Genomic DNA, 13,247 nt, shown 5'->3' on the forward strand with positions numbered 1-13,247 from the left:
ATGAGCGACGAAAGAGAAATATGATGTAATAACCCCAAGTTAGTACTTAATTAAGCCACCTAGAGTCCTTAACTGGGCATAAAGGATATGAGCACTAGCACACTTTTTAGTTTGAAAATCATGTTTTTCAAATGCCTTTTTGTTTTAAATACACTTGTGAACAGTAACACACTAAACCATGCTCTGATGCCAGCTGTAACAGAACCAACCAATTATACAAAATTAAGTAAGAAAATCATCCACCAGCGCAGACGATTTAGCAAACTTAAGCCCGTATAACCCGGTAGTCTGTGAAATCACGAAGGATTTCAATCCAACTCACATACTAGCCAAGATCGTAATAAGTTTAGCGGTCACCATCACATATTACATAAAAGTTCGCATCACAAATACATCAGAGTTTAAACATAGTTATTACAAATGAGTTCGAATAAAAGTAGCGGAAGCCATTTGTTCAAAACCACACGCACTCATACGAAATTCAAATATAGTGCTAGCTAATGATCATCTCCACAAAAGCATTAGACGAGATGTAAGGAATGACCATGCCCATGGTCCTAAGCATCACCCATCGCAGGATAAAGGCAGTTGATACAGTAACCGTAATGCATCTGCCCATCTGCAACAAGTGGGAATAAAACCCTGAGTACGAGAAGGTACTCAGCTAGACTTACCCGACATAACCGAAAATAAAGTGACACCAAGGATTATGAAGGGCTTTATAGTAGGGTAGCGGACTCATTTGCAAAAGAGGCATTTTTAGCATTTCAAGAACCTTTCCAAAAGCATTATTGTCAAGTTAATTATTATTAACCTGTCGACTACATTTGCACCTATACTAGAGCAAGCATGTGATTAAGCAAATAATGGTAACCAATGATCATTAACAACTTCCATAATGTCATATTCATTATAACTGTCCAAGGGTTCCATCAACATTACTACGATGAAGTCACTCAAGTCAAGTGCTCACTATCCAGGAGAGATGGTGATTCAAATCGATTCCTAACCAGCTGGTGATTTATTCCTTACACAAACCTCACTCACCCGCTAAAGTAAGGTATTGGTCACCGAGTCAACTATCCAGGAATCTCGAGTTTGCCAGGAACCACATGTACCCGGGGCCGACCGACTGTACTTTGGTCTTATCATCTCGCCCCTGTGTCCTACCACACCTGCTCCGGCATAGTGCGCTGCGGGCAATCTACTCGGCCCGAATAATCTCCCAGCTTCGCGGTCGAAAGGTACTTTATTCGGCCAGCTAAATGTAAGGCATGAGTTCAACATGACTCGAGGCCCAACAACGGTCGGTCCTTAATCGACATAGACAAAAAGCACTACGGTCCAAAACTCTATAAGTCTTTGTCCGGTCTCAACTTCATTTAACACTTAGTTATACCATGACTACCTAGTTATCCAAGCAGATCCAGGTAACCACCTATAGCTCGCAGGTGACAGGAAATCACCCGACTTCTACCAGTCTAAGCTAGCTAAGCATTGACTCAACTGCGGATACTAGGGTAACAGGGATATAGTAGCAAAGGTAGACAAGGTATAATGCAGCAACGGTTGCAAACAACTCCTGAACATAATGCATGAATTAAAGTAAAGTATTTAATTAATAATTGCAAACCAGGGAGAAAATGCTCTGGGGCTTGCCTCTCTCAAAGGAGCACGGGCGGTGATCTGGGCACTCTGGAAGTTCCTCAACGTCCTCCTCATCGGCTTCGGTCACTTTCTGCGGCTGCACCTCGAGTTGTTCCTCGGATTCCTCGGGTATGATGACTGGGCTCTCGGTTTGCGATCCTGTATGATGCATGTGCGTAAGTGCTTATGCAAAAGTACATCGGATGAAATGAACACAAGGGATATGCTTGAATGCAAGGTAGTCAACATCATCCAAGAACATATACTACAAGCACATGTCATCTACTACATTCTCTTCTACTACTAATATGCTAAGTTAACACATCTCATTAAATGCTTCAAAGATACACCAAAGCTTCACTAATTCCTTAAGCATACACAAAGTAACATTTGATTAACCCTAATTAATAATAGGTTTGAATAACAACATCTATTTTTATAGCTTAGAAAAATCTTAGAAAATTACCATAGCTCAGTACTACCCTAAGTAGTCTACCATCAGATTTTTATGGCATTTGGATGAGTGGATTAGTCTACATAAAAATAACAAGCTTGGGCAAGATTATGAACATGAAAAATACTTTGTACTGTGAAAAGTGTCAAACAACAGATGAAATATTTTTCCCATGTTCTACACAACAAATAATCACTGTACAAAAATTATCACATGCATGTTTTATACAAATTTTGCTCTGTAGCAAAAATAACAAAATCAGTCATTAAAGGCACTTGAACTACACCTCATAATTTTTCTACAAGACATGTAGATCATATATTTTTCCTAGGAAGTACAATACACAAGAAGAATAACACACTTGGAATCATATTTTTCTAATACATATAGGATTTATTAACCATTTTTCAAGATATCATCAATATCAAGAATTAATTAAAGCTCTACAGAAAAGTATCTCACAAATGACATGCAATATTTTTATCATGTAGATCTGGTGACAAGGAACCTAGCAAAATTTGTTTCAACAAATTTGGAGCCAAAATGAGTACACAAACATTTTCCAAAGTATTTAACAGAAATCTGAAAATTCAATTCTTAATTCCTTTTCAAAACCAGCCGACAAAATTGCTGGGTGCACCCGGTGCTGTGCACCCAAAACTTTCACCGGTCACTGCGGCTAGGCCCTGCGGCCCCACGGGTCAGCGACCCGAGAACAGGAGAGGAGCCCCGCCGATCGGTGCTCACCGGCGGCGAGCTCTCCCGGTGGCGCAGGCGGTGCCAGCATGCACACCACACCACACCGAGCCACACCGACTAGGAGGGTGGCATTGGCCCGGCGGCGTGACGGACCACACGACTGCGGCAGCGCACTCGCCGGAGAGGAAGGAGGCGGCCAAGCTCGGCCCTTACCTTGATGACGGCGGCCACGAGCGAGCGCAAGCGAGGCAGGGACCCTAGGCGGAGCTGCTGGTGGCGGGAATCGAAGGAAGAAGGCGCAGGAGGAGGGTATGTCACCGGTGGGGTAGCGGCGGCGTTCGGTGGCGAGAGCGGGCGCGCGCTGCTGCTGTTGCTGCGTCTGAGAGAGCGGGAGGGCGAAGTGGGGAGCGCAGTGGGGGCAGCAGATGAAGGCGAGCGCGTGGAGGACAAGGCAGGCCAGGGCTGCCGCGCGGCGTGCGTCGCCGGCGCATGGCGACCACATGGCGAGCGCGTCCTGACGTGGTCAGGCACGCCGCGCAGGAACGGCGTGGCGCAGCGCGGAGGTAGGCCAGGCGCGCGAGGTGGGCTGGGCCATGGCGAAGGCGTTGTTGGGCCAGACGCGGGGCGGGCGAGCGAGCGGCGGGCGCAGTGGCAGGTCAAGCCAGCTTCGGCCGTGGGCCGAGAAGCGGGGGCGGCAGCCCGCTAAGGAAATGAAACGATTTTCTTTTTAAAATCTATATTCAAATAGCCCCAAATTCATTATTTTGAGCAACAAAAAATCATTTTCAAGATTTGGTGCAAAAATGAAAGTTGCTCCATTTTTCAAGATCTACAACTTTGCTTCTATGACCAAAATCAAATTCCAAGTAGATTTTGAATTACAATTAAAAATCAATAATAATTTAAAACCCAATTTTTGCAGAATTATTTTTAAAAGCATAATTTGGCAAAATTTTGAATATAAACTTTGCTCCAAAAACTATGCTAAATAATTCTAGATGATTTACAATTATAGCCAAACATGTTTTATTAACCTAGCAAGCATAATTAGGGCAAAAACAACTCTAAACAAGTGTATGCAACATTCATGTTTCACGAGCATGTTTCATACATTTCGAAGCATGGTTTCAGTTATTATTTACATGATTAGGCCTGGATACTTAGGATGCTTGAGGATGCACAATATGCATGATTTGCAGTGCCTAAATACTGGCATAACACCGAGGTGTTACACTTCTCAATGTTTTGGTTAAATACTTTAGCCTCAGCAGAACTCCTCCACACACGTAAGTGGTTTAGTGAGGGTACTCTTCCTATCCACAACTCATACGGTGTTTTGGGCACCGACTTACTTGGTACTCTATTGAGAATATGAATGGCGGTTTTTAACACCTCCATCCACAAGCTCAACGGTAAGGTGGAGTAACTTATCATACTGCACACCATATCCATTAGGGTACGATTGTGTCTTTCAGCTACTCCATTCTGCTGAGGTTCGCCCGGTATAGAATACTAGGCTACTATGCCATTCTCCTATAAGAACCTTGCAAAAGGTCTAGGAACTTGGCCATATGGGGTATGCTGACCATAGTACTCCCCCACGGTCGGACTTGACTATCTTAATCTTTAAATTATGTTGGTTTTCAACTTTTGCCTTAAATATCTTAAATTTATCCAATGCTTCTGTTCTTTCTATGATTGGATAAATGTAGCCATAACAGGAGTAATCATTTGTGAATGTTATGAATGAATCATAACCATCCACACTCTTTATAGGAAACGGACCATATATGTATGCGTGAATAATCTATAAAATTCTTGCACTTCGTTTGTCATCTTTCTTAATTTTCTTTACATACTTTCCTTTTATGCATTCTCTGCATTGTTCTAAATCGGAGAGCTCTAATGGAAGAAAAATATCATTCTTAACTAGTCTTTCTATTCTCCCCCTCAAAATATGGCCTAAACGACAGTGCCATAATTTCAACAACGCATCGTGAGCTCTCTTTCATTTTCTGTTTACATCCAAAGACGAGGATACATTCTCATTGTTGCACGCAACGTTCCCATCATTGCATACAACATTTACATCATCACGTAGTGATAACAAATAAAGCTCATTTTGTAAGATAGCAATACCAACACATGCATTATTAAATGTTATCTTACATTTGCCATTTCTAAAATGGCAATCATATCCATCATTGTCCAAGCATGAAACACTAATCAAGTTTCTCTGTAAAGAGGGAACATAAAGTACATCTCTGAGTAAAAGTGTGAAGCCATCAGTAAGCTCTAGAGAAAGATCGCCAACGGCTTCGATATATGCTCGGACTCCATTTGCAACTTTAACGTGTCTTTCGCTTCTTTGCATAGTCCTCGTCGAATGGAATCCCTATAAAGAATTAGCAACATGAACAGTTGCACCTGAGTCAATCCACCAAGTAGATTTTGAATACTATACATACAAGGATTCCTTTATGAACATAATAATGTTCTCACCTTTCTTTGCCATGATCATCTTTGAGTAGTCGGGACAATCTTTCTTATAATGTCCTATCTTCTTGCAATAGAGACACTAGTGTTTCTCTACTATGAACTTATTCTGCTGAGGCTGATGCAGCATGGGACCCTTTCCCTTTGACTTTGAGAAAGAGTTAGCATTAGTATTCTTTTTCTTGTTGTCTTTCAGATAATTGATAGTGCCACCATTGGCAGCTTTCATTCTCTCCTCCTCTTGCACACACATAGCCATGAGCCTCTCCATGTCCCACTTCTTAGGTTGTATGTTGTAGTTGACAACAAAAGTGTCAAACTCCTTTGGCAAGGAAGAAAAAATCAGATGGATAAAGAACTCTTCCTTGAGAGCTAGATCCATTGGTTTTAGCTTGGATGCCAAATTACTCATCGTTAGTATGTGCTCTCTTATGCCACCATTTCCAGAGTACCTCTCTATCACCAGTTGCTTTATCAGCTGGGTAGCATATGTCTTTAAAGAGCTAGTGAACTAACTCTTTATTCTATCGAGGTATTCGGTGATGGTGTCACACTCTAGGATTGAGCGTGCAATTGCAGGTTCAATTGTGTTCTTTATCACAGCCATATATTTCTTATTGGTAGTGACCCATTTCCTATGCTCAAGGTCATAGGACATCTTTTGGAATACAAAATCTCTCTCTCTGGTTGCCCAAGCGGCATTAGCCTTATTTGTCTTCCTCACTGGTGCCACAGGCTTTGTGGAACACGGTGAGGTGACTACCTAGTCCACCTCAGCCAAGATGAAGGCCAGATCAATCTTTTTCTTCCACTCCATGTAGTTATCACATTTGAGAGTGGGGATCTCTTTGATACAACCCATCAAGTTGTATCCGCCTGAAAACACAATTCATATAGAGTAAGAACATAAACATAATAATAACAATTGCATGCCTTAGTTCCAATATTTGTTAAAATTAAAACATACAATTGTCCTCTGCACTAATTCTACATCATCGTTGGGCAAAAATAGAATTAATGCATGACAAAACATCACAATATTGCCATTAATCAACATTGGTAAGAATAATAATAATATTATAATAAACTAAAACATATCCATTTTTCAAAATTAAATTCTCCCGTTGATTCGAATTTAATAATAAAAATAACAACTTTAAATATGCAGCGGAAAAAATGAACTCATTTTCTTGAATTTTACCAACAGGAAAAATTCATTTTTCTAATTTCTTTTGGGTCATTTTCCATTTTTCAATTTTATTGAAAAAGAAAAAAAAATTGGGCTCCCTCTTTACTGCTACTAGGCCCGAAGGCAGCAATTCGGCTCGGCCCACCACCTCTGCGCAGCACTCGGCCGCACCCAGGCCGCAACGTGGGCCTAGGCCGGCAAAGTGTCGTGGCCGTGTGCGCACACCTGGGCCGCGAAATGGCCCGCTCGATTTGAGTCGTCCATGTCGATCCGACGGCCGAGCGGTGTTTTCATAGGATAAAACCCCCCCGACCGCAGTTGCCCCTGAAACCCTAGCCCATTCTTTTCTTTGCTCTCTCTTTCTTCGCCGCTCTCTCTTCTCTCCTCAACGCAGCAACAACAACAACCGAGCGAGCAGACGACGAAGGACGAGCAGAGCCTCGACGCTGTCGCCAACCCCCTCGCCGACGAGCGCGCTCCCCAGCGGGTGAGTGCGCCACCGTCGAGCGGTCTGGCTGCGACACCCCCTTGGCCAGAGCCCGGCGATCAGTGCCCCCGGCTAGGCCTTCTTCTCCCTACGCGCCGGTGAGCCGCACTATGGTGGTGTCAGTAGCGATCAAGGCAGGCCTCCCCTTCTGATTTGTTCCTCTCGGATTCAACCGATTGGGGATTAGGGTTAGGGTTAAATCAAGTTAGGGTTAGGGTTTTCTGTTATGTTCTTCTTCCTGAATTGATTGCGGGTTTAGGGTTTGATTTCGAGTAGACTTGAAACCGAGACCTCCTTCTCTTATTTCTTCTACCCAGTTAGGGTTAGGGTTAGGAAAACCCTCTTTTTTCTCAGATTCGAACTGAATCTGATCGGTTCTCTGCCTTCTTGTTTGTGTACCCGTTCTAGATCTAAAAACCCTAGAAACAGTGGCTCTAATACCAATGTTAAACTTATCGAATCACTAGGAGCATAGATCTAGCCGCGTACTTACTGTTGAATAGAATCATGAATCCTAGAACATCTACCAGTACGGTAGTAGTAGGTAGAGCGAGAGAAAGGGAAGGGTAGAAGATGGACGTGTCAAACCTGACACCGCAGTGGAGGAGGATCCGCTCGCGTCTGCCATAGAGTCGATGTCTGCGCTAGGGCAGCGACGGTCGGGGAAGACGGATGGCAGCGCAGTGCAGTGGTGACGGTGACGTAGTCCATTGGCGGCGCGGCTGGTGGCTTCCTGTCATTAGCTATGCGCTCTCTAGATCGGATTATGGTTTGTCGGTGGGGAGCTCGGCTTAGGCGAACCTCATGACTTGAGCCGTCGGCCCCACCTCTATTTATTGCGCAGTGTGACAGGGGCCTCCAGCCATAGTGGGCTGCGTGTCCTTGATTAGGGCACGGATCAAAGGCCCAACTGGGCCGTTGGGCCCAATTTGGGATTAGAGATCAATCTAACACCATCTACTGCGATGACAATCTAACACGTGAATGCGGGTACCCATGTCTATCATACTCGATAGGTGCAGGTGAAAAATGTCACCTACAGGTACATATGTATGTATGAATTTTTACCCATGAGTAAATTCGTCGTAGATGAGTAGGAGCGAGGCGATAGGGCAACAACAACCATAGGTTAGTGAGGCTGTTGTTTTGTGTTGGTGGGTCTAAAGGAAGAAGCCACACGAGACAAGAAATAAGGACAATGGCATATGCAATAGCACGAGAAGACAATTCACCATAAGCTACAAAGAAGAGAGAAAAGGAGATGGAGGGGATCAATGCATCATTTCGGTGGGGTAAAGGTATTATTTGGCACTCGGCCCGTGAGTGCTGATACGGGTGTAAAATTCCACAAATGAAAAAAGATATTGTCTAGGGTCTAAGTTAATGAAGCCAAAAAAAGTGTTTTTGTGGTTTCTAATTTAAAAATAGATAAAATAGTCAAAGTTGCTAGTGGAAGCTACACAAAATGGGACGAAAAGTGTTAAGAATTTGTATGCTTTCTAGACATCCCATCATTTAGGATTATTGTTTTAACTGGGTAGCATGTCCGTGCGTCGCTACGGGATAACTAAATCTTTTGTACTAAAAACACATGGATCGTACGATAAGATAACAATATTTTTAAATTAAATACTGACGTTAAAGTGACATTTAATTCAAAAAGCAAAGTTCCTAAAATTAACATAGTCACGGAGAGCGCGGCGTCGCAGGCTCATAAACTCTACTGTATAGACTTTTTCGTGATATGGCTAAGATAATATTTTATATCGACAGAAAGAATTCTCCGAAACCCATTTCTTTCATGCGCCAATAAATCCATGAATAAGTTCCGCTGCATCTCCATATAATCCTATACACACAGGTTCGAGTATATATGTAAATATTAGTGCCTATCATATGGATAATACTGCGTGTCTTAAAAAATCTCTCATAAAATTTTAAAACAAAGTATGTTATACTCACCGTATAAATATGTGTGGCTTTAGCACTATTCCATACAGACATATATTGTAGAATAAGGTATCCACTTGAGTGTCTGTTCCAAGATGTTGAATTAGGTGTTGTAATTTTTAATTTCGACATATTTTTCAGGTCAAGACAACCAATGGTAACACTTTTCTTAGTGGTGCATAATTTTATGGTGCACCTCTTGACTATCTGAGTAAGGACAAGTTAGTATTGCAAAGGCTCAGAAAAACTGCTGAGAATGTCAATGTTGAGTTTTCCTCTACTATACATACTAAAACCTATGTCCCCATTTATCATTGCTGATGCTTTTGATGCAAAGCAATTCAACATTACTATGATCAGATATAAGTTTGAGTCTCTTGTGAGCAATCTCATAGAGGGACTCTCATCCTTTATGTGATCTGCCTCAAGGATATTGGCAGGATGATAGACCCATATTGGAATGTCGCACCAAAAAATGTCCACGTTTTGTCCACAATTTATTTCTCATGAATACATACGGGTACTATGATAATACTAACTACACTAAATGAAAGATTAGAGAGAATTTGTATTGCCTCTAGAAGAATTTATTTATTGAGTTCTTTAGACTCTACATGTAGTTTTAAAATATATGTTTGCATGTCTTACCTCGTATCATAATTTAAAATTTTATAGTTTAATTAGAATATGGGAAAATGATTCAAAATGAACAGACCCAAGGGCAATTTCAGTAAGAAACAGCAAGTGAGGACGATGGAACACGTGAGCGGGAAACCAAATGAAAGGAGAAAAAAGTTGTCCCTTTTGCAAATGCAAAGAGGGGAAGTAATTAAATGTAGGCAGATTTGACAAGGTTCACAGAAATACAAAGAGGTTCTTTTTGTCTTAATTCTCTTTCCTTCTGTGTTAATTCTCTTTCTTTTTGCTCGTTGTCATGTATGCTGGTGCATGCAAATATGCAATGTGTATATGGATAGCACAATAATTTTCTACTTCCTATTTTACCGTGATTCCTCTATTATATGACCGGCAATATTCAATCAAGGAGAATCGTACCAAAGGACGCAGCATGCGGAAGATGTCGTGGGATCACAGGCGTAGGTAGACGGATGAATGAAAACAAATGTCGTATAAAAAAATATTCACACTTTATCCTTTTTAGTTGTAGAAGATCAGTGGCGAAAAGAAATTTATTTTCATCTCCATTTCTCGCCACGAGTCCACGTCCACGACCATCCTTCCCACCCTTTTTCTCTCCCCACATTAAGGATCCATCACTATCCTATGCATTGACCTCCCTCTATTCTCTCCCCCCCTCCTTCCCGTCCTCTGTCTCTCTTCCAAACCGCACCTGCCTCAGCTGTGTCACAGTTAACGCTGCCATTGTTCCTCTATTTCTTCGTTGCAAGGATCAGACGCAAGAGTTCTAGCGATGATCTCCTCCACATCTGTCTCCATCACAAGAAGGGGCGGACAGCAAGACGACACAAGATTTAGGCGACACTCCCACCATTGCTGCTGACCACTCCCCCTCCAAATTGTCTTCTTTCTCCTCCTACCTGGCTCTCTAGATCGAATCACGGGTCAGGCGCTCCCCCTGACCCGGGCCATGAGCCACTACACCATGCATGCAGCCATCAATTACGCCGCGGTGCCACCCACGTCGCCGCTGCAGCTCCCCCTCCCGTACCTCCCGCCGCCTCCTCCGCCCCCGTTATCGCTACCGCCGCTGTTGTCGCCGCCGCCACCACCGGCGGCGGTGGCGACGGCGTCCTCCTCTGACGCGGGCTTCCAGAGCAGGATCAGCCCCAGCGTCCTTCTCATCATCCTGATCTTGGCCGTCATCTTCTTCGTCTCCGGCCTGCTGCACCTCCTCGTCCGGTTCCTGCTCCGCCCGGCGCCGCGGGATCCCGGCGACGCGTACGGGGGCGACGCGAACGCCACCGCGTTCCAAGGGCAGCTCCAGCAGCTGTTCCACCTCCACGACGCCGGTGTGGACCAGTCCTTCATCGATGCGCTGCCGGTGTTCCTCTACGGCGCCGTGGTCAGCGCCGGCGGGAAGGACCCCTTCGACTGCGCGGTCTGCCTCTGCGAGTTCGCGGACGACGACCGCCTCCGTCTCCTCCCCAAGTGCAGCCACGCGTTCCACGTCGACTGCATCGACACGTGGCTGCTGTCGCACTCCACCTGCCCGCTCTGCCGCCGCAGCCTCCTCGCCGACTTCTCCCCCTGCGGCGGCGGCTGCAGCCCGCTGGTGTTCGTCCTCGAGTCCGGCTCCGAGGGCTCGGTCTCCGATCGCCTCGACGCGGCGTCCTCTGCGCGCCTCAGCTTTGTCATGGAGCAGGAGCAGGCGGGGCAGGATCGGAAACATGCACACGCCGCCGCTGAGGCTGCGGAGAAGAAGGACGAGGTTGTCGTTCCTGTGAAGCTCGGCAAGTTCAGAAGCCAGGCCACCGAAGGCGCCGGCGGCAGCGCCAACCATGGAAGCCAGGACGTGAGGCGGTGCTTCTCCATGGGGACCTACGAGTACGTCATGGACGAGAGCTCCCTGCTCCGCGTCGCCGTGAAGCCGCCGGAGAAAAAGCGCCCCGCGACTCGCATGCCGGGGCACCGTGTTGCCATGTCGGAGTGCGACTGCCACTCTAAGCGGGAAGGCTTCCGCGGGTTCGATGGGCCGCCCAAGCAGCAGCAGCCGTCGAAAGCGGCGGTGGAGAAGAGGGAGAGCTTCTCCATCTCCAAGATATGGATGCGCAGCGGGCAGAAGAGGAAGGACGTGTCCTCCGGCGCAATCGCTGCGCCGTCGTGCTCGACCTCGCGCCGCGCGTCCTCGTTCCGGCTCCCCTCGGCGCTCCAGCGCACGGCGAGCGACGTCGGGTTGACAGCGGCGGCGGTCGTCCTGAAGCGCCGGGCGGACGTGGTGAGCCCCGTGACGGAGTCCGAGTACAACGTGTCGACCTGGGACAAGAGCGCGAGCGGCAGCGTCGTGGATTGGGACGTCGAGTCCGTGGGCGGCGGCGGGCACGGCCTCAGCTCCAGAGCCGACGAGGCGCCGTCGTTTGCCCGGCGGACGCTGCTCTGGATCAGAGGCCACCTGTGAAGTGAATCGAAGCAGAGATCTTGGCTTCTACCACCTGGTTCTTCCCCTCTGCTCCCTGTGTAACTGTGTAATGCATGCATATGCCTGCATCTTCTGCTGCAGCAATGGGTCGCAGGAAATTTGCATTGCTTGCCGAGTGGAAGAAATGGTGGATATGAGTTCGAGGTAAAAAGGATTACGGCTCGAGATTTTCAGATGGTTTCACATAGCATTTCGCAACTGTGTGTAGTAGATTAGCTGTATTTGCCTTGCCTTTTTACTGTACATTCAAAATTGCTTCAGTAGGGTTGGGTAAATTCTGAACTGAAGATCTGAAATGGCAGAACCCTATATTGCTTCAGTAATTTGCTGGAAAGGCATGATCACAGGTTTGAAAGAAACATATGGCGCATAATCTAACAAAACTTAGGCTTGTTTAGTTGGCGAAACTTTTTGGAAAATGGTATTGTAGCACTTTCGTTGTTGTTTGGCAATTAGTGTCCAATCATAATTTAATTAGGCTTAAAAGATTCGTCTCGTGAATTTTGTCTAAACTGTGTAATTAGTTTTATTTTTTATTTATATTTAATACTTCATGAATGCGTCCAAAGATTCGATGTGACGGGGATTCTTGAAAAATTTTGCAAAATTTTAGGAACTAAACAGGCACTTAACTGAAACAGAATCTTTCGGCACATGTTAACACAAAGGACCCTGAAAAGCTCTAGAAGTATTGTTCGCGGATTTATCGTGAGAGAAAAACATTGTTTGTTTGTTGAAATAGTACGACTCGTAAAACAAGCGAACAAGGCCAAAATGTGAACTTGCATAACGATTCAAGGAATTTCCTAGTCAGAACATCTCCCTCAGTTCACCCCTTCTTCCATTTCATTTGCTCTGAATATTTTTTTCTGAACTGGAGCATTTGCTCTGGATCTGGCTGTACAACAGCTCTGGGAAGAGGAGCACAAATTTGATGAAAACTCCGATTCCAGCTGCTCATGTCATTTATTCCTTGCCTTGTTCAATTGAGCAACACGCTGCTGCCATCATTGCAGCCTTGAATGCCGGAGCCAGTTAGTAGGTGCTCCACTTTTATTTCACTTCTCCATAGGAGTAACTTCTTGACTTGCAACCAACAAACTGTTGGCTTAATCATGATACAGTATTTTTTTCATAATAAAATAAAATCAGTTGATTTATAAGGCACAAAAATGATCTAGGTGACGTTGTTTGGATTGTTCGCTGG

At 45.0% G+C, this 13,247-nt stretch overlaps 1 protein-coding gene across 1 annotated transcript; it reads left to right on the forward strand.

The window, feature by feature from the left end:
* Positions 1 to 10,214: 10,214 nt before the first annotated feature.
* LOC136500629 (putative RING-H2 finger protein ATL49) lies at positions 10,215 to 12,516 on the forward strand. The gene has a single exon (XM_066496029.1). It carries the CDS (start codon positions 10,532 to 10,534, stop codon positions 12,017 to 12,019), a length of 1,488 nt encoding a protein of 495 aa, XP_066352126.1. The 5' UTR covers positions 10,215 to 10,531; the 3' UTR covers positions 12,020 to 12,516.
* The last annotated feature ends 731 nt before the right edge of the window (positions 12,517 to 13,247 follow it).

Source organism: Miscanthus floridulus, chromosome 13, assembly GCF_019320115.1.
Source record: "Miscanthus floridulus cultivar M001 chromosome 13, ASM1932011v1, whole genome shotgun sequence".
Taxonomy (NCBI): Eukaryota; Viridiplantae; Streptophyta; class Magnoliopsida; order Poales; family Poaceae; genus Miscanthus; species Miscanthus floridulus.